The sequence below is a fragment of the Carcharhinus amblyrhynchos genome, chromosome 8, assembly GCF_965287045.1.
Source record: "Carcharhinus amblyrhynchos chromosome 8, sCarAmb.v2.hapA, whole genome shotgun sequence".
Taxonomy (NCBI): Eukaryota; Metazoa; Chordata; class Chondrichthyes; order Carcharhiniformes; family Carcharhinidae; genus Carcharhinus; species Carcharhinus amblyrhynchos.
In genome coordinates this window covers 39259685-39283844 of record NC_137331.1, presented here as the reverse complement: position 1 = coordinate 39283844, position 24160 = coordinate 39259685, and the positions used below count along the sequence as shown (strand labels likewise).

At 41.6% G+C, this 24160-nt stretch overlaps 1 protein-coding gene across 4 annotated transcripts in view; it reads left to right on the top strand.

Annotated features, from left to right (window-relative positions):
- The window catches only part of LOC145346527 (zinc finger protein 236), a 122615-nt gene extending 98916 nt beyond the window's left edge, over positions 1–23699 (top strand). For 2 of the 4 annotated variants that reach the window (XM_080193905.1, XM_080193907.1), the window contains exons 25-32: positions 1525–1704; positions 6130–6300; positions 6978–7171; positions 9996–10130; positions 13853–14050; positions 15578–15707; positions 19452–19628; positions 22568–23699. In XM_080193905.1, coding sequence (XP_080050031.1) covers positions 1525–1704; positions 6130–6300; positions 6978–7171; positions 9996–10130; positions 13853–14050; positions 15578–15707; positions 19452–19628; positions 22568–22698 — 1316 coding nt within the window. In that variant the 3' untranslated portion in view covers positions 22699–23699. Of the gene's footprint in view, positions 1–1524; positions 1705–6129; positions 6301–6977; positions 7172–9995; positions 10131–13852; positions 14051–15577; positions 15708–19451; positions 19629–22567 lie in introns of those variants that run through there. The other 2 variants (XM_080193906.1, XM_080193908.1) reach the window with 2 other exon arrangements.
- Positions 23700–24160: the final 461 nt, after the last annotated feature.

Below are 24160 nucleotides of genomic sequence, written 5' to 3'. Positions count from 1 at the left end.
GTGAAGTCTGAACGGAAAAGAATGATGCACCTTTTCACTTTAGCTATCAAGCACAGCCAGGTCAGGTTCAGGTGCAAGGGCTGATATTTGTAGAACAATGACCTGGTGGGGAGACTCGCTTGCTTGGGGTGCATATTGGACATTATATAACCACCTGCCACCACCCCACCTCCCTCCCCCTTCCGATCACCACCAAAAACAACAACAATGATTTTCCACCTGTTAAAACAAACAGATGGAAAATGGTGTAGTGCGTGTATCTGAATTCCAGTATATAGTCCCAGTGAGCAATGCTTTACAGTGGGCACAGATCTGTATGAGCTTGTCTCTTGCCTTGGTGTCATGCCTGCTTCAAAGATTGAGAGTTCAATCCCATAAAAAACATAATCCATTCTAACACTTCAGTGCAACACTGAGGGAGTACTGCACCGTTGGAGGGGTGGGGGTATGGTAAAAGATCTCTTGATGCTGTTTAAAGATGTGCAGAAGAATGCTGTCAGCATCCTGGCCAATATTCATCCGGCAAACAATATTGCAACAGATTAGCTGGCCACTTTTCTCATTGCCATTCGTAGGACCTTGCTTTTTGCAAAATGGCTGCCACATTTGCTATCATTGCAGCAGTGATAACTGCACTTAGAAAGATGCTCCCATTGTTTGCAAGACACTTCGGGACCTCATAGAAACTTTAAAAATTCTAACAGGATTAGACAAGGTAGATTCAGAAAGAATGTTTCTGATGGTGGGGGAGTGCAGAAGCAGGGGTCATGTTTTGAGGATAACGGGTAAACATTTTTAGTACTGAGGTGAGGAGAAATTTTTTCACCCAGAGAGTGGGGAATGTATGGAATTCACTACCACAGAAGTAGTTGAAGCCAAAACATTGTGATTTCAAAAAGAAATTACATAAATATAGCTCTGGAGCTAAAGGGATCAAGGAATATGGGGGAAAATGGGATCAGGACATTGAATTTGGTAATCAGCTATGTTCAAAATGAACGGCGGAGCAGGTCTGAAGGGCTGAATGGCCTACTCCTGCTTCTAGTTTCTATATTTCAATGCCGATTTGTCTCTTATGCCATCACCCTAACATTAGAAGAACCTTACACACCACTGTGTTTGTGAAAATTTACAATATTGCCATTCCATGATTTTAGTTAAAGCTAGTTAGTGCTAAATTATGGTTACCTTCATGTTTCAATTCGGACCGACAAGGAATTATCATAAGGTTAATGTAAATTCCCATTTACAGCCTACAGGGAGAATGCGCTGTCAGTTCATCAGCATTAGCTGGATCATACAGACCCTTCATTCTGAATAAATAAGTTCATCATCTTTGTGGGTAACATTTGTGCCTTGTCCTTTTAGCTTATCTTTTTGCCTCTTGAAATTTAAGGGCGTGTTAAGCATTTATGGAAATTTAGCATTAATAACAAATCATCTATTACTGAATAGAAGCAATTTTTTTTTCTGTCAATTGTTGCACCACCAAGATAGTTCTTTTCTTTTCTCTTTATCTCTTAGGCTCACAGGATGTCTCTCAGTCCATGACACCGCCAGGGCTTGCTTCAAATTCCAGTAGTAAACAGGAAATGACACTGACGATTAATAATTCTAACCTCAGCCAGGTACTAGCACAAGCTACCAATGCTACATGTGCCAATCCGGCAGGAGCACCGCAAGAGATCTCGCTCACAATATCAGGTTTGTATTAACTGTGAAGGTACTTGTCACAAAACCAGATGGTTATTTGTTCAGTAGTAACTTTTACCAACATTATATATGCAGAAGTGAGGAATTGTTACCATGCTGCTTCTACCATCATTTTGTTTGCGCCGATGTGCACATCAGGCATAAAGTGGACCTGTTTAGCAAATAAGTTGAAACTATGCCAAAAATCTTGTTTGTATGAAATATCTAGTAATAGGGGAATTGAGTAAATGCATAGGGAGGTCATGTTGAACTTGTATAAGACAGTACTTAGGCTTCATCCTAGAGTACTCCATCCAGTTCTGAGCACCATACTTGAGGAAGAATGTGAAGGCATTGGAGAGAATACAGAGGAGATTGTGTACAAAAATCTGCAAATTTTACAATGTCCAGGTGAACATTTACAACTACTTTATAACAATCAAGTTCACAATTTTACTGCACCCACTGCTTAGTAACACTGAAAGAATGTCAAGATTAACTAATACGCAAACTGGAAAAGCAGGTTTATAACTGAAATGAAATGCAATATCATCACACCTCCCGCCTCATGAATCCTGCAATGTATGGTGTATATACAGGATACTGTAAAGGCACGCTCATTTTGTTATGTTGCAGCAAATGAATGTTTTTCATACATATAACAATAGCATCGGTATATGATTGCAGCATAGCAGAACTGTTTTTAGTGCAATGTCATAGGTACATCACAAGCTGTTTGCTGGCAGAGAAAATAGCAAGTACAAATTCAGTTATAGTAAGTGATCTGAGTTGAAGTTGGTGCAATTGCACTATTTTCTTCATAGAATCCCTACAATACAGAAGGAGCCAGTCAGCCCATTGAGTCGGTACTGACCACAATCCCACCCAGGTCCTACCCCATAACCCATGCATTTATCCTGCCAATTCCCTTGACACTAGGGTCAATTTAGCATGGTCAGTCCACCTAACCTGCACATCTTTGGACAGTGGGAGGAAACTGGAGCACCCGGAGGAAACCCACGCAGACAAGGAGAGAACGTGCAAACTCTGCACAGACAGTGACCCAAGCTGTCAATTGAACCTGGTTCCCTGATGCTGTGAGGCAGCTGTGCTAGCCACTGCCCCACCGTACCATCCCACAAGTTCTTATGAACAGTTTCATTGGAAGTGTTTATTGATTTGTCAGTAGTGTGTCAAACTTAAAGCTGATTTGCATTGCTTTGAAAGAGTAATAACTCTGTTGGCAATTTTCCTAGGTGATCTAAAATGTATGTGTAATTACACAGGATGTTGCTGATTCCATTAAAAGTTTACACAGTTTGGAACTGTGAATCTTACTTTTCGTTCAGAAAGTGCATGGTTTCAAAAAATAGTGCTTGCATTTTCATTAAGTAGGTAGTAACTTTATTATCATTTTATGTAGTTACAAAGCAGATGAATTGGGTAATTTGGAAAATTTTCACTACCTTTGAGTTCACTCGAAGAGATGCAATTTCCAAATTATACTAATGCTCTGCTCAAGTTAATGAGGTTATTCATTGACATTCAAGTGCAGCTTTTAACCTTGTGCTTCCCTATTAATATAAACATTACAATTAAATTAACAATGCACTTGCTAGCTTCCTCAAATTTCCATAAGTTTAATAGTGAGATGTGAGCCCTGATTTTCCAAGCATTGCCAAAATGTTGATGGCGTAGCTCATTGTGCAGTCTTTGGTAGCTCACATGGTAGGCCACCATGATCTATGACACAGGAGCCTCCCCTAATTTGAATGTGCCACAGGCATATGAACAGTTTGGTCTGCAACGCAGTTGTCTGGGAAAGCTTTGAAGGTAGTGGTTGCGGCATAAAAATGAACTAACTAATCACAAAAGGAAGCAACACAGCCGTGCTGATAAAAAGCTGGGAGTCCTGTGTCAATCAGTGCTCCTGTTTACCATTGGAAACCATCATCCAATAATTGCACAGGGGCAAGATGCACAGAAGACAATCACTCACTGTCTTCTTTTTTTCAGATCAGTAATCTAACACGAGGACACAGTAGGTAGTACTGCTGCCGCTCAGCGCCAGGGACCCGGGTTCGATTCCGGCCTCAGGTCACTGTCTGTGTGGAGTTTACACATTCTCCCTGTGTCTGCATGGGTTTCCTCCAGATGCTCCGGTTTCCTTCCACACTCCAAAGAATGCAGGTTAGGTGCATTGGTGGTGTTGGATTGTCCCTTTGTGTTAGGGGGACTAGTGAGGTTACAGGGATAGGACCTGGGTGGGATGTTCTGTCGGAAAGCTGGTGCATACTTGATGGGTTGAATGGCCTCTAACTGCACTTTTGGGATTCTATAATTCTTAAAAAAAAAGATAAATTTCCACAACTAGTGTAATTGGGGAGCATTTTGTTAAAATATAAATGTAAGTTATGATGGTGAAATTCTTTTAAAATTCCCAAATGAAAATCTCAGCCATTAGTTTCATAACCTTACGGTAAGAGTGTTCTATGCTCTTATTTTGTTAAGTAATCAATGTATGGCACAATAACACAAGAGTGAAAGACAACAACCCTGAAATTTTAAGTAGCTAAATGCTAACAGAAGCGATCGTTAAGCAGCATTAATGAAAAGTGAAGCAATTTGATTTATCTGATTAATTCTGCAGTTGAAAATAAATTAACTTTATTTATTAGTCACAAGTAAGGCTTATATTAACACTGCAATGAAGTTACTGTGAAAATCCCCTAGTCGCCACACTCTGGTGCCTGTTCGGGTCAGTACGCCTAACCAGCATGTCTTTCAGACTGTGGGAGAAAACTGAAGCATCCTGAGGAAACCCACACAGAAACTGGGAGAATGTGCAAACTTCACACAGACAGTGACCCAAACCCAGAATCGGGTTCCTGGAGCTGAGAGGCAGCAGTGCTAACCACTGTGCCACCCCTAAATTCTTAATTTTAGTCTGCTTCTGCAGCTGTATTATACAGCTGTCTGTATCTAAGCACAAGCGGAAGAAATCTGGATTAATAGGCTGATAGGATGAGATGAAGAGAAATAAAGGAGGAGAGTTGTCTGGAACATAAATACTAGTGTAAATCTGTGGCCCGAATCGTCTGTTTTTGTGTGGTAGATATTAGCAGTGGAACTGATATGTAAATCTGGAGCAGAGGGTCCATAATTTGTGAATAGTTGCATGTATTCTGCCTTGAATTCTTTTGCAACACCAGGTTAAAGTCTAACAGGTTTATTTGTAGCAAATGTCACTAGCTTTCGGAACTGGCTGTTCCTTTGTCAGGTGGGTGGGTGTTCTGATCACAAACAGGGTATATAAAGACACAAACTCAATATACATGAATAATGATTAGAATGTGAGTCTTTACAGCTAATCAAGTCTTGAAGGTACAGACAATGTGAGTGGAGAGAGCATTAAGCACAGGCTAAAAAGATGTGCACATTGGGGAGACCATGCAGACACTACGACAATGGATGAATGAACACTGCTCGACAATCACTAGGCAGGATTGTTCTCTTCCTGTTGGGGAACACTTCAGCGGTCACGGGCATTCGGCCTCTGTTCTTCGGGTAAGCTTTCTGTAAGGTGGCTTTCACGACACACGACAGCGCAGAGTTGCTGAGCAGAGACTGATAACCAAGTTCTGCACACATGAGGATGTCCTCAACTGGAATCTTGTGTTCAAGTCACACTGTCTGTAACCCCCACAACTTGCTTGGCCTTGCAGAATCTCACTAACTTTCCTATCTGGAAACAATACACACCTTTTTGTGCTTAATGCTGTCTCCACTCACATTATCTATACCTTGATTAGCTGTAAAGACTCACATTCTAATCATTATTCATGCAAATTGAGTTTGTGTCTTTATATGCCCTGTTTGTGATCAGAACTCCCATCCACCTGATGAAGGAACGGCCAGTTCTGAAAGCTAGTGGCATTTGCTACAAATCAACCTGTTGGACTTTAACCCAGTGTTGTGAGACTTCATACTGTGTTTACCCCAGTCCAACGCTGGCATCTCCACATCTTGAATTCTTTTGGACAGTGCGAATGGGCATGATGGTTGTTGAAGACTCTTTAGGACACTTTCAAAGTTGTTTCTGATTTGTGGATATCAAAAGTCAACTTTCACATGCAGGAACAGACTTCACTCTGTATCATGTCTCAAGTCTATACATGCAACATGCATTTGTTATGAGCATGGATAAACCAAGGCATCTTTGGGAAGCAATCTGTAAAACATTCAACTTTTGTAAAGCTGGTGTAGTTTTCGTTTCACATGTATTGGTTGCAGTGAAATTATTGAAGAAAAATGTGGTTTATTGGCATTTAGGGAAATACAAAGAAAACACTGGTGTCTGCAGTACACTGGACCTTGGATGTTTTAAGCTGATTTCATTTTTAAATTTCTAACCCTCCCTTTTGCATTCCCGATCAGGTCAGGATATCATTCAGCAGCATGACACTACTGTTAACGGTGAAATAAATGGAGGGATCCAGCTGGAATCATCAGTGAATAATCAACCTAGCACTGCCACATTGACCATCAGTAATGACCAGCTCCTGAATCAGGGAACCACTCTTAACACAACTAATGCCAATATACCAGGTACAGTAGTGGGTAAACAGGGAGGAAACGAGGATGTTTAGCAATACCTTTATCTGCAATATACATTTTACACTACCTGCACAGTTATTTGATTTTAAAATCTGAGGAGATGTGTGCGTATTGTGCACAGGACTTATATCTGAGAGAAGTACCAATCCTCACGTTCACACTTACGAGTACTGCACTTTGTCAACTAAAATCATTTTAATTAAAGTAATCCCAGTATTTTCCTGTCAGGGGATAATTTTTACTTTGTTTAGCCATTATTGTGGTGAATAACTGCAGACTATCGCTATTCTTGGAAAACCATCTCTCAAAACCCAGTCTGAGATTGTGGATTCTTGTTTCACAGTTAATCAATAGCACTTTAAACTGTTACAAATTGACTGACTCTTATGACCGTGCAACAAAATCTGTAGCCACAATCTAATCTGGAGTATTTATCCTCCAAGGATTACTGGTTGAAACAAACTACTGAGGGCAAAATTCTGTTTAGATAGACATCTTGTGGCTGTGGCTGTATCTCTTAAATCAGCTTTTCTTTGAGCTAAAGGGAGTGTGAGTACTGTGCACTGGAAAATGAATGAATGAAGGATAAAAGTAGATTGCACACCATATGTTCTTTGTTCCACAGAGATACTGAAACTGATTCAACATTGGTTTTACATCCCTTACAGGGCTGAGTTCATCTGCAAACAGTTTGGCATCTTCCCTCACTACATCCCTCTCCCAAGCTACTGTCCCTACCCAGAACCTGGAGATGTCATCTGCTAATGTCGATGGGGAAGGCAGTGTTACTCTGACTCTGACTGACACGCAGAGCATGCTTTCTGGTAGTCTAGACACAGTCACACTTAACATAGCTGCTCAGGTAAGGGTAAACCAACAGGCCACCTCCAAACAGTAAAGCATTTGGTACTGAACACTCATAGTTGTCATTTAGCAGTTGAAAATATATTAGTATTTACAATGGGCTTTGTGGGATCTGGATTCCCTTCTGCTACCACTGGCTATAAAGAGGTCGGCAGCGAAAATCAGCACTTGTCTCAATAGGTCGAACAAGTGCCTTTTCCTGGTGATATTCCTGGTAAAACACCATATGGCCTAAGCTGAATGGCTCAGGGTAATGTAGATGAGCAAATCAACTTTTCAAATTAAAAGGTGAAAGTGTGTGTAGCATGAATTTGGATACTGGTAGGGGGATGGCCATTCCCATTGCCATTTCAGTTTCATCCCCATTTCAAGCTTCGTCCATTGGAATAGCATACTGTGAAAGTGAGGTGAGATAGAACCCATTATCCCATCAGTGGATAACCTACTAATAAATAGGGAGACAAAATATTGAGGATCTCCTGAGGTTTTCAAACCTTTTTGCATTTTCATTGTATTATTGTTACAATATTTAAAATACTGTAATTACTGTAAAATAACATTACACATCAGAATTTTAATAAGCTTTTTGCAGGAATCACTGCAATCAAAATCACAGAAATCAGTATGGTGAATGATCACATAGTATGGATATGATTCAAACAGAACTAATTGTGATCAGTGCAGACCCAATAGGCTGAATGGCCGTCTCCTGCACTGTAACAATTCTATAAATTCAACTCTGCACTTCAGACACAAAACAAGTGAGCCATCAATTTTGGGTGTTTAGTGTCAGTATCTCAGCAAGTGCAGGCTTTGGCAGTTATATTGTTAAGCTAATTGCCTTATTAAAGACTATTGTCTTAGCTTCCAAAGAATGTAAATGTATATAGCTGGAACAGTTGGTGATGGGGAGGGGGGAGAGGAGAGAGCCATAAAGGGTTTGTATCTCTATTGAGCAGGATGCAGAATAATCTTGTTGAAGTTAACTTGTTGGGTGGCACAGTGGTCAGCACTGCTGCCTGACAGTGCCAGCCACGTTCAGTTCCAGCCTCCAGTGACTGTCCATGTGGAGTTTGCACATTCTCCCTTTGTCTGTGTGAGTTTCCTCCAGGTGCTCCAGTTTACTCCCACAATCCAGAGATGTGCACGTTAGGTGGACTGCCATGCTGAATTGCTCTTGAATGTCAGGAATCAGCAGGCTAAATATGTAGAGTTGAGGGCAAGGAGCCTGAGTGGGATTATTGTCAGTGCAGGGTCAGAGGACCAAATGGCCTCCTTCTGCACTGCAGGGATTCTATAATAAAAGATAAGCTGCTATATTATTCCTCCACTATGTACTAACATTTGATATTAACTATCCCCATAACCCCACATATTTAGCCTGCTGATCCCCCTGACAATAAGGGGCAATTCAGCATGGCCAATCCATATATTATTATGTTATTTGACAATCATTTCCTCCAAATGTCCTACGTGTAGCCAAGTCATCCTTCCTTAACCAATATGAGAAGCCCAACACCATTGCAGAACTGTTAGGTCTCACTCTTTTTAAATAGGGTTAATTTTGAATTGGTTTCATGTATTTCATGCTTCAAATGAAATAGAGATCCATTTTATATTGAAGCTGTTTTTACACAGTGATTCATGATGGTCTGGAATGCACAGTTTGAAAGGGTGAGGGACTCAGGTGCAGTGGGTAACGTATATCGTAATTTCAATATAAAATGGTAAAATGTCACAAGCTGTTTCACCAGCATATTATCAAACAAAATTTGACAACCAACTTCAACAGGTGGATTATTAGGGAAGGTAAACAAAAGCTTGGTGGGTTTTGAGAGCTATCTTCAAAGAAGAGACAGATGGAGAGATTTAAGGAAGGAATTTCAGAGTTCAGTACGTTGCCGGCTGATTGCAAACCTCAATGCTAGTGCAATAGAAATCAGGTAAACTCGGGGGACCAGAATTAGGTGAGTGCAGAGATCTTGGAGGGTGGTTGTGCTCCAGGAGGTTGTAGAAATAGGGACAAGGCCATGCAGGGATTTAAAGACAACAGTTAGACATTTAAACTCTAGACCTTGCTCAAGGTGCAGTACAGTCGCTTTACAACACCAATCCCATCATACAGCTTTATAAGAGTGAAGGGGAGCTGAGAGATTTGAAAGTATTTAAATCTAAACATTAAAACCCATTTGCTGATTTTTAAGAAAAGAATTTGATGACTGCAAAATGGTTTGAAACAGAAGTGAGAATTACAGTTTCACAGCTGGAAATGCATAGATCAGATGGATATACCAACTCTACTAATCACACCATATTGTTTTATGTATTGGCATTCAGTGGTTGGTCCTGCAGATAACAATGTGATGTTTTAGAAGCATGCTTATCCAATAAGAAGTATTTTAGAATGCCAGTGTTCTGACTTTTAAATAGACTATTGATGCTTTCTTTATAAAGTTGCAGAATCTACTGTTTGCTCTTAAGTTAATAGCAATAAAAGATTTAAAGTGAAACATCTAATATAGGGTATGTAGACTACAAGACTATTATGAACGGGGGTCAGTTTAACTCAGTTAGCTGGACTGCTAGTTTGTAATGCTATTCCTGTACAGGCTGAAGTTATTCATGAGGGACTGCCTTCTGAACCTTGCCCCTCATCTGAGGTATGGCAATCTTTGGATTAAATCACCACCAGTCAGCTCTGCCCCTCAAAGAGGAGGGCAGCCTCTGGTCAACTGGGACTATAGTGACTTTACCAGTTTTTATCCATAGAGCAATCGATTGGATTTGTTGTTGTAATAATGTCTGGTAATTTTTAAAAATAGGGGCAACAGTTTCCATCAGTAGTCCCTGATTCAACTCTGCCAAGCCAAACGGGATCAGCTCATCCGCAGGTGATATTGGTGAGCCAGGCTCCACAGGACTCAACTGGGACACAAGAGGAGGCCGCCTCATACCAGGTACAGAACAGTGATTGAATTTATAAAATAGTGGAATCGTGCAACATGAGATGAGGCCAGTGTGCTCATCACCTTTCATGCTAGTACTTTAAAAGGCCATTCAATTGGGTTCACTACCCTGCTTTTCACCCACTGTCCTGCAAACATTTCATTTTTCAGGTATATAACCAGTTATTTTCTGAAAGCTACCATTGAATCAGCTTCCACCACCCTCTCTCATTTCCCAGATCATTATAAGTCAGTCAGAAATACTCTTCTACTCTCCCTTCTCGTTTTTTTTTGCCAGTTATGTTAAATCTGAGGCCTCCATACTTGTGAAAGCAATTTCCCCCTAACTAGTCCATCAACTGAGCAGCACAATGGTTAGCACTGCTGCCTCGCAGAGCCAGGGATCCAGGTTTAATTCCAGCCTCAGGTCTTGTGTGGAGTTTGCACATTCTCCCTGTGACTGCATGAATTTCCGCTGAGGGTTCTGGTTTCCTTCCACATGCTACAGATATGTAGGTTAGGTGGATTACCATGCTAAATTGCCCCTTAGTGTCAGAGGGTGTGTAGGTTAGATGGATTAGCCACGGTAAATGGCTAATCCATCTAACCTAAATGTGTGTATATTGCACAGGGAAGAAGACCTGGATAAGATGCTCTTTTGGAGAGTCAGTGCAGACTCAATGGGCCAGCTGGCTTCCTGCACTGAAGGAGATTCTATGGATTCTATAAGACCCCATATTATTTTGAACACCTCCATTAAATCCTCCTTCATTTTCTTTGCTCTAAAAATTCCAGTTTCCATTGTTTCTGGATAACTGAATTCCTTCAGCCAATAAAATGCAGTAATTTAGGATCTAGTTCCTGAATGTATAAGGAGCAGCATGGTTTGGCATGCTAAACTTTTTATTAATTGCTCTGTTCTTCACAACTGTTTCAGCATAGGATATCCTGCAATCTAAGGTAAGAACAAAGAGGTAGGGAAAGAAAGGAGTTTGACTAGAGTGGGAATGGGGAATAGAGTAATTTAATTGAAATGTAAGGGTAGATAAAGAATATAAACTTCACTATAACTAGCCCAACATTTGGAATTAAATGTAGCAAGGGAAGGGATAGCAGCTGTTGACTTAGGCCAGAACATCTGCAGGAAATGCCTTCAAATGAAATTGCTTGAGTTTGACTTTAAAACTTGAAATGGGGAGAATACCTAGAGAGGGTTTTGAGTCAGTAATCACCCCACTGAGATAGCCCACCTCACCTCCACAGGGCGGCACGGCAGTTAGCACTGCTGTCTCAGCGCCAGGGACCCAGGTTCAATTCCCGGATTGGGCCACTGTCTCTGCAGGGTCTGCACGTTCTCCCATGTCTGCGTGGGTTTCCTCCGGGTGTTCCGGTTTCTTCCCACACTCCAAAAATGTGCATGCAGGCCAGGTGGATTGGCTATGCTAAATTGCCCCTTAGCTAGTCCCCCTGACACTAGGGTAAATGCATGGGGTTACAGGGATAGGGCCTGAGTGGGATTGTGGTTAATGCAGACTCGATGGGCTGAATGGCCTCTTCCTGCACTATGGGGATTCTATATCGGGAACAGATAGAGAGAGGAGTGAGTGGTTGACCAAGAAGAGAGGGGCTAAAGCAGTTATATTCAGAGCAAATGATCTGCTCCAACAAATTTGAAGTACTGACTTCTTGTGCGCTGGGTAGTATTATCAAGAAGCTGTAAAGTAAATTCATGTTAATGAATGGGATGGTGAAATCCCTCCCTGTGGAATAGTTTGAAATGTGGAGTGGTTGGTTGCAAAGAAATTCTATGTGTCTTCATACTGGATTCACCAGCAGTTTGATTCTGAGCATAAGCTGCTTCAAAGAAGTTTAAAGTTGATTTATTAGTGTCACGAGTATGTAAAGTATGCAATGAAGTTGCTGTGAAGATCCCCCGGTCGCTGCTCTCCTGCTCCTTTTCGGGTTCGCTGAGAGAGAATTTAGTATGGCCAATGCACCTAACCAGCACACCTTTTGGACTGTGGGAGGAAATCGGAGCACCTGGGGGAAAGCAATGAAGGCACGGGGAGAATGTGCAAACTCCACACAGTCACTCACACTAGAATCAAGCCCGGTTCTCTGGCACTGTGAGGCAGCAGTGGTAACCATTGTGCCACTGCACCGCCCCTGTGCCACCAAAAAAGTATGACAGGTATTTACCGATTGGACAGAGCAGCAGTTATTACACTGATATTGTCCAAAATGTCAGAAGGTTAAGATAGTCGACAAATTAACAACATGAGATGTTTGGCAGTAATACAGAACACTGAGGCCTCAAACATGCTTGCCAAGATCAACGCAAGAGGAGTGGGGCTTGCATTGCATGATCCCAGTGAGAGAGTGGGCTGTAAAACACCCAAGAGTGAACCAACAGACTATGAAGTCAAGCCAGTAACTAGCCTTTATCTAACGGGTGAGCTGTTTGAGTTGAGTCCTTGCTGCTCATTAGCATCCTGTGTTTCTCCCATTTTTGGAGGTGTTAAACTGAGGCCCTGTTGTAGTGGAGACAAAAGGATTTGAGGTTTGTCTGAAGGAAGAATATGATGGGTTTCCAATGTCAGTCAACATGCCTCAATAGGCACCAAAACACCTCATTTGCGATTTGGGAGACCCCAAGTCGGAAATTTGCTGCTGGGTTTGTTCACATGAGAGTGACTACATTTTAAAAGCAAGTGTTTTGGAAATGACATTGAAAAGTGTTAAGTAATTGCAAGTTTTTTTCTTTAAGTGCACATGAGGTCAGTCGGTATGCCACCCTGCACTGGATAATTGTGTCATCCACGCCAGTAATCATCAGTTTAATTTCCAGACTTTGAGTTAACTGATCTCAGTAGGGGAAGCAGCAGCTTGCTGCAGGTGGCCTCAACACCCACAGGGTTAGGTCAGGATAAACAAGCCATAGTCCTCTTTTCTCTTCTGCAGAGATTCAAGCAGATAACATAGTGGTCCGACTACAAAACCAAAATGTTAGGAAGTAGTAATATGCATTTATATCATGTCTTTAACATAACTGAACATCCCAACGCGCTTTACAGGAGTGATCATCAAACACAATACAACACTGAGTCAGATAAACAAATGCTAGGTCAACAAAGTAGGTATTAAGTAACATTTTAAAAGAAAGGAAGGAAAAGCAGAGAAGTGTGGGGAGTGAATTCCAGAGCCTTGACAACTGAAGTCAATGATGGGGTGAAGTTAGTCAGGCATGTGGAGGAGGCTCGAACTGGAGGAGCGTGACAGTTGTGGAGAATTGCAGACCTAAAGAACGTTACAGAGATTGGCTGGGGCATTTCTCATTTACGTCAGTCATGATGAATAGCCACTTGGGGAGATACCAGAGGGTATCTATAGAACTATACCGCATCAAGTCCCTTCAGGGTAGAAAAGGGAATTGGGAAAATAGTAGTCAGAAAACAGGTTAGCCACCAAACTGGATGACTTGTTGGGTTACACCATTACTTACCTACTGACACATGGCTGCACATTGGACTTGCTTTACTTTTAGATCTCTTGTATCTGTCTGATTTTCATATGCGCGATAATTTTGTGGCCCCTTCACTCATGCTCATGAGACAACAAGAATCATGCAATTCGCCGAAACCAAGAAAATTCGATGCTGTAAGCACGTTGCTACTCTGACAAAAATTGCATCGGCTGCTAATCATCATGAACTGAACTTGCACCTTCTGGTTTAGGTAACTGAGACAACGATTAGTTTTACAGAGGACAGTCAGACAGATGATGAGGGCCAGATAAATCACTGTCCCAATTGTAGTCAGAGCTTCTCTTCAGGCTCCATGCTCCGTCGACATTGCCGAGAAGCCCATGGGGAGGAAAGAATCCACATATGCAACGTCTGCAGCAAAGCCTTCAAACGAGCTGCCCATCTCAAGGTAATTGAATAAAATTGAAATCCTATTGAATTCACTACTTACGTTTCAACAGTTTTATTTATTTGGGCGTCACCCCATTCTTTCAAGCTGCAGGACATTACTTGCATTTCTTTAAGCTGTTATACCCAGCCTTTTATATCTAAACCTCTGTGTGCCTTTCCTCCTTTAAGACACTCTTTAAAACCTACCTCATGGACCAAGCTTTTTGGTAACCTGTCCCAGTATCTCCTTACATAACCCATGGTCAGTTTGGTTTGATAATCACTCCTGTGAAGCTCCTGGGGACATTTCACTGTGTTAAAGACGCTGTATAAATTGAAGTTATTAAGAGGCACGAGCAGATGAAAGATGTGGGTGACAGGCTAGCACTTGTACATTGCATCTTGAATGTATGCCCTGCTGAAATATAAGTTTGCATGAAATGCCAAAATCTGTAAGATAGAATATGAGAATTTGCTTGAGTGAACAGCAGGGGTGGAATATGTGGCTGGCATTAACCTGGAGGGTGGTCTTGTGTCACAGTAAACAGTATTGTTTGTCCATCGTCATGTTCCTTGACATGCAGAAGTGCTAGTTGAACCTCCTGCAGCACCGTACAAACAGATAAATCTGATCACCACCTCTTAAACAAGCTGGGTGTATTTCTGTTATGGGTTGAGGGTGCTCTGAAATAAAAAAGAGGGCGTTCCTCCTCTTCCAGCATTCCAGCAACTGCCGAACAGATGAGCAATCTGTGTACAACACTGCTTCTTGCCCATGCAATTATGATCCCCGCATGCACTTCAGAATGAAATAATAAGGAAGAAAACTCCATTCCCGACACGCCATCCCTCCCTTCCTCTTCCCACAAAGGCTGATTGATATCAGCGTTAATTCCCTGCTTAAATATTTGGGACCCTTATCCACTGACTAGAACTTTGTCATTTACATGTTAGACCTCAGCTGGAGTGAGCTGGGCACAATATATAAAGTGTGTAAAGGCCATCGAACAGGATACAGAGGACACTTACCAGAATATTATCCTGAATATGGTGGGGGGGAGCTTGAGTTATGAGATGTTGGAAAAGTTGGGACTTTTTTTGGAACAGAGAAGATTAAGAGGTGACCTAATGGAGACTTGCAAAATGATGAGCAAAAATCTCTATCTGGTAAGCAGAAATTATAGATTTGAAATCAATAATAAAAAATATCTGGAGGGGAGATGAGATTTTCATTTTCTGAGTATTGTTGGAGTTTGGAACCCTCTAGCTAAAAAGCTATAGAAGCTGATTCTTTTGGTTTAAAAGGGTGTTCAAAGACAATTGAGAAACTTATAGGTTTACTCAAAAGAGGGGCTAGAAACAGCACAGAAATGTTGGGCCGAATGACCACCTCCCTGTGCTGCATGATACTACAATGCAAATTTGCTCTGTGCTGATAAAGTTATGTCATTAATTATGTATTTAGTACATTTGCATGAAGCATTTAATATTTGTGGGTGTGTGTAGTGGAATTGTAAAAATTAGAAATGTTCTTTTTAATTAAAAGGACCATCTTCAGACCCACCAACCTGGACCTTCACCTAGCAGTCAGAAACCTAAACTATACAAATGTGAATCCTGCGACAAGGCATTTGCTAAGCCCAGCCAGTTGGAGAGGCACAACCGGATTCACACAGGTACTCATTGGTTAATATCTCTGACAGTGTGGACAGTGGTGATAAGGCAGAGATGTTCCTTAAATAGATTTCTTAAGAAGGTTGGAAAAGAAGGTAAGAGGGGATTTAATGGAGGTGTTAAAGTTATAAGGAATTTTAATAGAATAGAAAAGGGGAGAGGGTTGGAAACTGTTTCCGTTGGCAAGAGGGTTGATAATCAGAGGGGAGAGATTTTTGCTGGCGGCACAGTGGTTAGTACTACTGCCCCATAGCACCAGGGACCCAGGTTCAATTCCAGCCTTGGTCACTATCTGTGTGGAGTCTGCATGTTCTCCCCATGTCTGCATGGGTTTCCTCCGGGTGCTCCAATTTCCTCCCACAGTCCAAAGATGTGCAGGTTAGGTTGATTGGCCACGCTAAATTGCCCTTTAGTGTCGAGGATCAGCAGGGTAAATATGTAGGGTTGCAGGGATCGGGCCTGGGTGGGATTGTTCTTGGTGCAGACTTGATGGGCTGAGTGGCCTCCTCCTGCACTGAAGGGATTCTAAATTTAAATTAACAGGCAAAATAAACCAGACAAAATCAGAATTTTTCTTATTCAGTGAGTCAAGATGATCTGGAATGCACTTTCTGAAAGGATGGTGGGAATAGGTTCACTAATGAATTAATGAACAGTTTGGAAAGAAATTGCCTATATACTTGACAAGGAGAAGCATTGTAGGGCTGTGGAGAAAGAGCAGGGTGTGGGATGATCTTTTTTGGCTTTGAGAGACTCAATACAGGCATGATGGGCCAAATGGTCACTTCCTGTCCTGTATATGACTCATCCTTAAATGTATCAAATTTGTCTCAAAACTGAATGTAACAGAGCTACAAGTTGTTTAAACTGTAGGTATTTATTTCAGAGGCAGAGACAAAGAATAGGGGTGAGGGGTGCTGGTGGTGGTTTGAACTATATTAACAAGCTGATTTATTTATGAATTTCACAACCTTATTCTGAATTTTAATAGCATAACATAATTTAGCCTGTGCATCTTAATTCCTCCATCCGATTTGCCATTTACTAACACAATATTGAAGGTGATTGAGATCTTGTACATTTATTCGGCATATGAAGACCATGATGATTTACAGTAATGTAGAAATTTCTGAACATTACTTGCTCAGAAGTAGTAATTTCTCAAATGCGTAACAATTTAACGTAAGAATTATAAGGTGGTCGAAAATGCTTCGGACTCGTGCACACCTCAAAGCTTTACTTAATTTGGTTTGGTTTAATCTAGATTTAAAGCCGCATCAGCATACAATTTAATATCTATAATTCTGACAAAGTATAAAATGACTTTCAGTTCAACTTAACCATGTAGATAGGCAAATTCATATCAATTCTCTTCCTAATCGTTCAGAATACTTTCTTCTATCTCATATAGAATCCCTACAGTGCAGAAGGAGGCTGTTCAGCCCATCGGGCCTACACAGACTCTCTGACAGAGTTTCTTACCCAGGTCTCTCCCCTGCCTTATTGTCCTAACCTCTCACATTTACCATGGCTAATCCATCTAACCTACACATCATTGGAGTGTAGGAGGAAACCAGAGCAACTGGAGGAAACCCATGCAGGGAAAACACACAAACTCCTCACAGATAGTTGCCCAAGGCTGGAATTGAACCCGGGTCCTTATCGCTGTAAGGCAACAGTGCTAACTACTTATGCCACTGTGCCACCCCTACTGTTATAAAGAGATCTTTGTTTAACAGTAATCTTGATATGATGCAGCTTTTATTATTTTTCCCTGTCTCTTTTATACAAGTGTAAAGATTCTATGTACTTGTTTTATAGAATGGAATATTTTCTCATCTTTCCTACCTGATTAGTGCCCAGTAATTCTACATGTCAACTACAACATGAGTTTGATGCAGCAAATATTTTCCCAGTTCCCCTTACCCCTAATGCTGGGAATAACCATTTGCTGCATTCTACCAGTGTACCACTGTTGTACCTTTCTTGAGTGACATAGCTCATGGGATTTAATGTAGTTTTGTTCTGTGAAATTTGCATTGATGGAAAATTGAATTGCGATTCCTACCACCTTCACTCCCTCCCACCCCTTGACAGCCATTAAACTTCTGACCCAACAGATATGATAAAACACTGGAGATTGAATTGTTTGTGTATTCTAGCCTGTCCGTTTCCACTTTTTAAAAAACTTTGTTGTTACAGTGAGGGCATTTTAGCCACTTTCCAAAAGTTATACTCCCTCTTTCATCCACCTAACATGATCTCTCTGCTGCTGAGGTAGCTGGAACATAGCCTGTCCCTCAAGTCACCTATATATAACCTGTCAATAAACACAAATTGTAATATCCCTTTAAATTTTATCCAAATTGGGATTTTGGGAAGTCTTGTCCTCTGAGTGTGAGGCCATGCGTAAGCAATGATATTGTCCGGCAGACATTCATAAACAGAGCAAATTCAGTTATGGACTGAGGAAAGGGCGAAGCTATTTGGGGCTTCAGAATCATAGGGGATGTGTGAAACATAGGGAGATGAGAATAGTTGGAAGATAATATTGAATCAGTACCATTATGCACGTTCTATTCAGATTTAAAGGAAGTCTTATAGGCAACTATAACCAAGGGTCTTGGTGTTATAAATTCTTTTGATGATAAGGTTCTATTCTTCATATCCATCAAGCAGTACGGTGGCACAGTGGTTGTAACTGCTCACTCACAATGCCAGGACCCAGGTTCGATTCCCGGCTTGGGTCACTATCAGTGTGGATTTCCTCCGGGTGTTCTCGTTTCCTCCCATGGTCTGAAAGACGTGCTGGTTAGATGACCCAATCAGGCTCCAGAGTGTGGTAACTAGGGAAATTTTGCAGTAACTTCATTGCAGTGTTAATATAAGCCTTACATGTGACTAATAAATAAACTTTAACACTCAAGAACAGTGAATGTGGTTCTATCTAAAGTCGGTTTACATAATGGCGAGTCAATATCAGGCAATTTCCCCACACAAAGCTCCATTTGAATAGTCAGTACTTGTTGGTGCTTAGATCTTTTGTGTTCAAAATGCTCACTATTGAATCTTGTTTATTGAGACCCTGGACGTGTACCTGTTCAGATATCGTTGTTCCACGTTCACTTTAAAAATTTCCATTTGAAAGGGTGCTGCTACTTCAATGTGATGCAATCAGTGGGAAAGTTATTTTTTATTTGGGACACCGCCTTTGACAAATTTGGCCTTTATGTAAACACAATTCTACATTCTTCCAATTGGTGTTTCCTCCCAATAATATAGCTACAATTAGAACTCAGTAATGCGAAGGAATTGTAAGATTCCAGCCTGTTACTTCACTGCACAATGCTTTATTGATACTCACTTGAATGCTGCCCTTTCACATAGCTATCTAATGCTGTGTGGGAAGTACAACATTGGTGACTGTAAATTGGATATTGTGAAATTACCTGTTAATAATTAGGTTTGCGTCTTGGAGGTTAAGGGGAGAAAACTTCCATTTAACATGCCCAGCTAGATTGAATGCCCACTTTAAAAAGATGACAGAACACAGTGCTCCATTATGCCTTCGGAACCCAGATCCCCTCGAAAGTTGTTTTAACTTTAGAATATAATAAAGATTAACTTGTACATCTTTGCCAGAAACTTCCAAAATCATTTTAACTTGCTGGTGTACCTTGTAAGAATGGATGCAGATATGTTTGAGAATGATTATTGTAACTAAAAGTATTTGTGCTATTTTGCAGGTGAACGGCCTTTTCAGTGCAACCTCTGTGAAAAAGCCTTCAACCAAAAAAATGCACTACAAGTACATATGAAGAAACATACTGGTGAGAGACCGTATAAATGTGATTACTGTGGGATCTCTTTCACACAAAAAGGCAATATGAAGATTCATATGAAGAGGGCGCATGGCTTTCCAGGTTAGTGTTACAGTGATTGCAACTGTGAACCGTTCTGCAAAATAAAAGTACAAATGTTACAAGTAGGGGTGAATGGACAGGGTAGAATGGAGTGGGGGAGGGGCAGTTTTTAAAAGGTAAATCGCCAAGTGTTGAATCTCTTGTAGGGGTGACTGATTCAACTCTGAAACTGCTGCAAAATCTCTCTGACCACCCTCCAGTTAGAGGTTACATGCATGTCAGATCATTGTACTAAACCAGCAATTCCAAAATCTCACTGTTCCCGCACACTGACAACATAAGAGGCTCAGCAGATGATCCAGGGATATTAGTCTCTTGCTTTTAGATGTATGCGAGTGCAAGTAGCATTATAGAATTGTTACAGCACAGAAGGAAACTATTTGGCCCATCATGTTTGTGCTGGCTTTCCAAATAAGCAGTGCACTTGTGCCATTCTCCTGCCTTCTCCCCATATTCTTCAGGAGAGATATGAAGGCATTAGAGTGAGTGCACATTCTTCCTTTTCAGATAATAACCCTCTTGAATGCCTTGACTGAACCTGCGTCCACCACACTGTCAGGCAGTGCATATCCTAACCACTCGCTGCGTGAATAAGTTCCTCCTGATAACTTCACTGTTTCTTCTACCAGTGATCTTAAATAATTGCCCTCTTATTTTCAATCATTCAAACACATCTTCTCTATCTACTCTGTCCAGACTCTAATGATTTTGAATACCTCTATCAAACTTCCTGTCTAACTTCGCTTCCCCAAGGAAAACTGTCCCAACTTCACCAATCTATCTGTGTAACTGAAATTCCTCCTCAAATAATTTGTGGAAAAATGTAAATTGGGATTGTAATTTATATATTTGTTACTATGCTTATCCCATAATGTGTTTGCTTGAGAGAGAAGTAGCTATTACATTACATCATCAGCCCCCGCCCGCCCCCAAACTGGAATGGCAGCTATCAAAATAATTTTGCTGCTGCATTCAAATCTGTAACTCAGCCTTCATGTTAGAGTTATTTAGCACAAGTTTACATGTGTTAAGTAAAAAGAATGAGGAATGAAGTGCCTTTTTTGAACCATGCAACTTGCATTGGGAGTACCACTTTCTAGCCAAAACGCCTGTTACATAAGAACATAAGAAATAGGAGCAGGAGTAGGCCATCTAGCCCTTCGAGCCTGCCCCGCCATTCAATAAGATTATGGCTGATCCGTTGTGGCTCAGTTCCACATTCCCGCCCTCTCCCCATAACCCTTAATCCCCCCTCTTATCAAAAACCCATCAACCCGCGTCTTAAAAATATTTAGCGAGGTAGCCTCCACCACTTCAACGGGCAGAGAATTCCAGAGATTCACCACCCTTTGAGTGAAGAAGTTCTTCCTCAACTCCGTTCTAAACCGCGCCCCCTTTATCTTGAGGCTGTGCCCCCTAGTCCTACTGTCCTTTCTGAGCGGGAAGAGTCTCTCCACCTCTATCCTATCCATCCCATTCATCATCTTATATGTCTCAATGAGATCTCCCCTCATTCTTCTCAACTCTAACGAGTACAAGCCTAGTTTATTCAGCCTCTCCTCATAGCTCAACCCCCCCAATTCCAGCATCAGCCTAGTAAACCTCCTCTGCAGTCCCTCCAAGGCCAAAATATCCTTGCGTAAGCACGGCGCCCAAAACTGCACACAGTACTCCAGCTGCGGCCTCACCAATGCCCTATACAGCCGCAGCAAGACCTCCCTACCTTTATATTCAATCCCCCTCGCTATGAAGGCCAGCATCCCATTAGCCTTCCTGACCACCTGCTGCACCTGCAGGCTGGGTTTTTGCGACTCATGCACAAGGACCCCGAGGTCCCTCTGCACCGTCGCCTGCTGCAGTTTTTCTCCACGTAAGTAATAATCCTTCCTACCATTATTCCTACCAAAGTGGACCACCTTGCACTTGCACCTCCACCTTGATCCAGATTGGCAGCCATCTGTTACTGAGTGCCCAGGGCTCCCATCTGAAACAGGCATTGAGTCTTTGGAATCTACTAGTCAGGGCCTGATTTGTGTTTTTGGACCTCAGTGCCAAATTCAGCAGAAAATGACAAGAATATATTCTGTGTGTACTGTGCTTATTTTCTCTGTGCCATCCTAGCCCTAACCAGCAGTCCTCGAAGGGCAAACCAAAGAACAGTTTTTCTTTTAATGCCACCTAACATGGAAGAGTAGGAAATCCATTAATACTGCGGATCTTGATCAGATTGCACTGTCCCACTCCCATTCACCTTATACCTCTCCCTGGGCTTAGCTGTACACCAACTGGGTGCCAGACTGTAACATGCACTTGGTGTCCACAGCTCATGGCATAGTGGTTAGCATTTATGGCTTACAGCGTCAGGGATCCAGGATCAATTCCAGCCTTGGCTGTCTGTGTGGAGTTTGTACACTTTCCCCATGTCTGTGTCGGTTTCCACCTGCTGCTCCGTTTTTCTCCCACAGTCCAAAGATGTGCAGGTTAGGTGGATTGGCCATGTTCTGTTACTCCCTGGTGTCCAAAGATGTGTAGGTTAGGGGATTAGCAGGGTAAACATATGGTATTACAGGACTAAGGCTTGAGTGGGATGCTCTGTCAGAGTTGGTGCTGACTTGATGGGCCAGATGGCCCCTTCTGCACCCTTCACGTCACATCTGTGATAACGTGAATATGCGGCATGATACCCAATTTAGAGCGAACCTCAGACCTTCGTTCAATGCGCTGCATCACCCTTGCACAAGAAATTGCCACACATTTGATTTCCCCCTCCCCAATTATTAATAGGTAACTTTAATTTTATTAACTGACCTATCTAGCAGGGGAAAGAATCTTTAGCTACAATATTGGAAGCTGTGTATAATTAATACACATCTTTCGGGGTGGTCGAAAGATCTAATAGTTACTTGAGTTGAAAATTTTCTTTTTGTTTGGTTCTGTAGGTGGTGGTCAGGACACAGGAAGTAGCCAAGAACAAGAAGGAGATGATGTAAGCCGAGGCCTTGACCTGGTGGAAGTTGTCCCAGAATCTTCTACCGAATGGCACTGTAGGATAGCAAATGTATTCCATTAACTTATTTCCTCCGCACATTGCCTGAGTGCAAGAAGTTGCATGTTCAGCACACTTTTCAAGCAGGTCAGATTGTTTTGACTGGTCTTCTTTATTCTGTGTCAGGAGTTTGAAAGGTACCATGCCCAAGCCATGCACAAAAGAACAAACTGGGCACCAGGTTTGCGTATCAAAGTATAAATAAACTGCTGAAACAAGGGACTGTCCTTGAGCTTAAAGGGCTAAAATCATGAAGTACTTAGCATATGTCCAGCCAGCATGCAATGCTAAATGGCATTGTGAAGCGAAAGGGGATGACCTCCAAGTTCAAGAAAATGCAGGATAATGAAGTGTATGGACACGTGCGCGTGTGTGCGCACACACGCAAACACACATGCACACAATCAATTTGGAAGTTGTGGAGGAGAACATCGGCTGGTTCCTGCTGTGCAGGGCGCAGTCACTGTTGTGTGGTATCAAGAGTAGCACTGGCAGACCTGAATTAAAATTTGTCTGATTGGCTCAGTCAGAGTAAAGGGTGGGGGAGGAGGCGAGTCACGCTTCCCATTTCCCATCACTGACCGTTTCCAATGCTCTGCCACTGGCCAGGGAAATCAGCTGCCGTGCTCCCGGAGGACTTTTAATTATCATCTGCCTGGTAGTTACTCCGAACGTTTTAACTCATCTGTAGTGTTATGACTTGCCACTGAGTGTGACTGACTTTTCTGAACCTATAATTATTCCGCGTATCAGAATAAATAGCCGACTGTGTAAAGGTGAATTTTGTTGCATTCCCAAAGATTATTTTTATAGTTGTTCCCCACTTTAAGTACGTAGCACAAATGTTTTGTGCATTTGATAAAAAAAACTATAGTCTCTCGATCGGGGACTTGTACATAGCTGTATATATTGACTACATTCTAAGGATAAGGTATTTTCGGTTTGCACTGTTACTACATGGGCACTTCTTTCCAGTGTTGTACTTTCCTCATTGTATTATATAATAGTATTATTCCACCCCCCCAACCTCTGTCTTCCTGCCCCCCCCCCCTCCCCGCCCCCACCTCTCCCATCCCTATATAACCTTGTGCATCACTTTTTGATTTGACTTTGGAACTTGCTGTAAAAAAATGTGACATTTGTAAAATCTGCTAGCATATAAATATAACAGGAAGCATCTTGAATGATGATCAAAGGATGACCCTTTCCTCTGTCTCCAATGGAGCTTTTTTTGGTTTAACAATTTAAGTGCTTTGTATATAAATTGTATAATTTGTGACACAAGGGGTATTTTTTTTGTAAGTATATGTAATGTATTTAAATCAAGATATTTCAAATAATACTATTGGTTTTTAATAACCAGTTTTGTGTTTTTAATCATTTCAAATGATTCCACCTGTTGTGATGCATTTTGTTTTTAAGAGAATGCATTGTTACCTAGTTGTTCTCCATCTCTTCTGGAGGTGCCAACTTTCACTAGGAAATG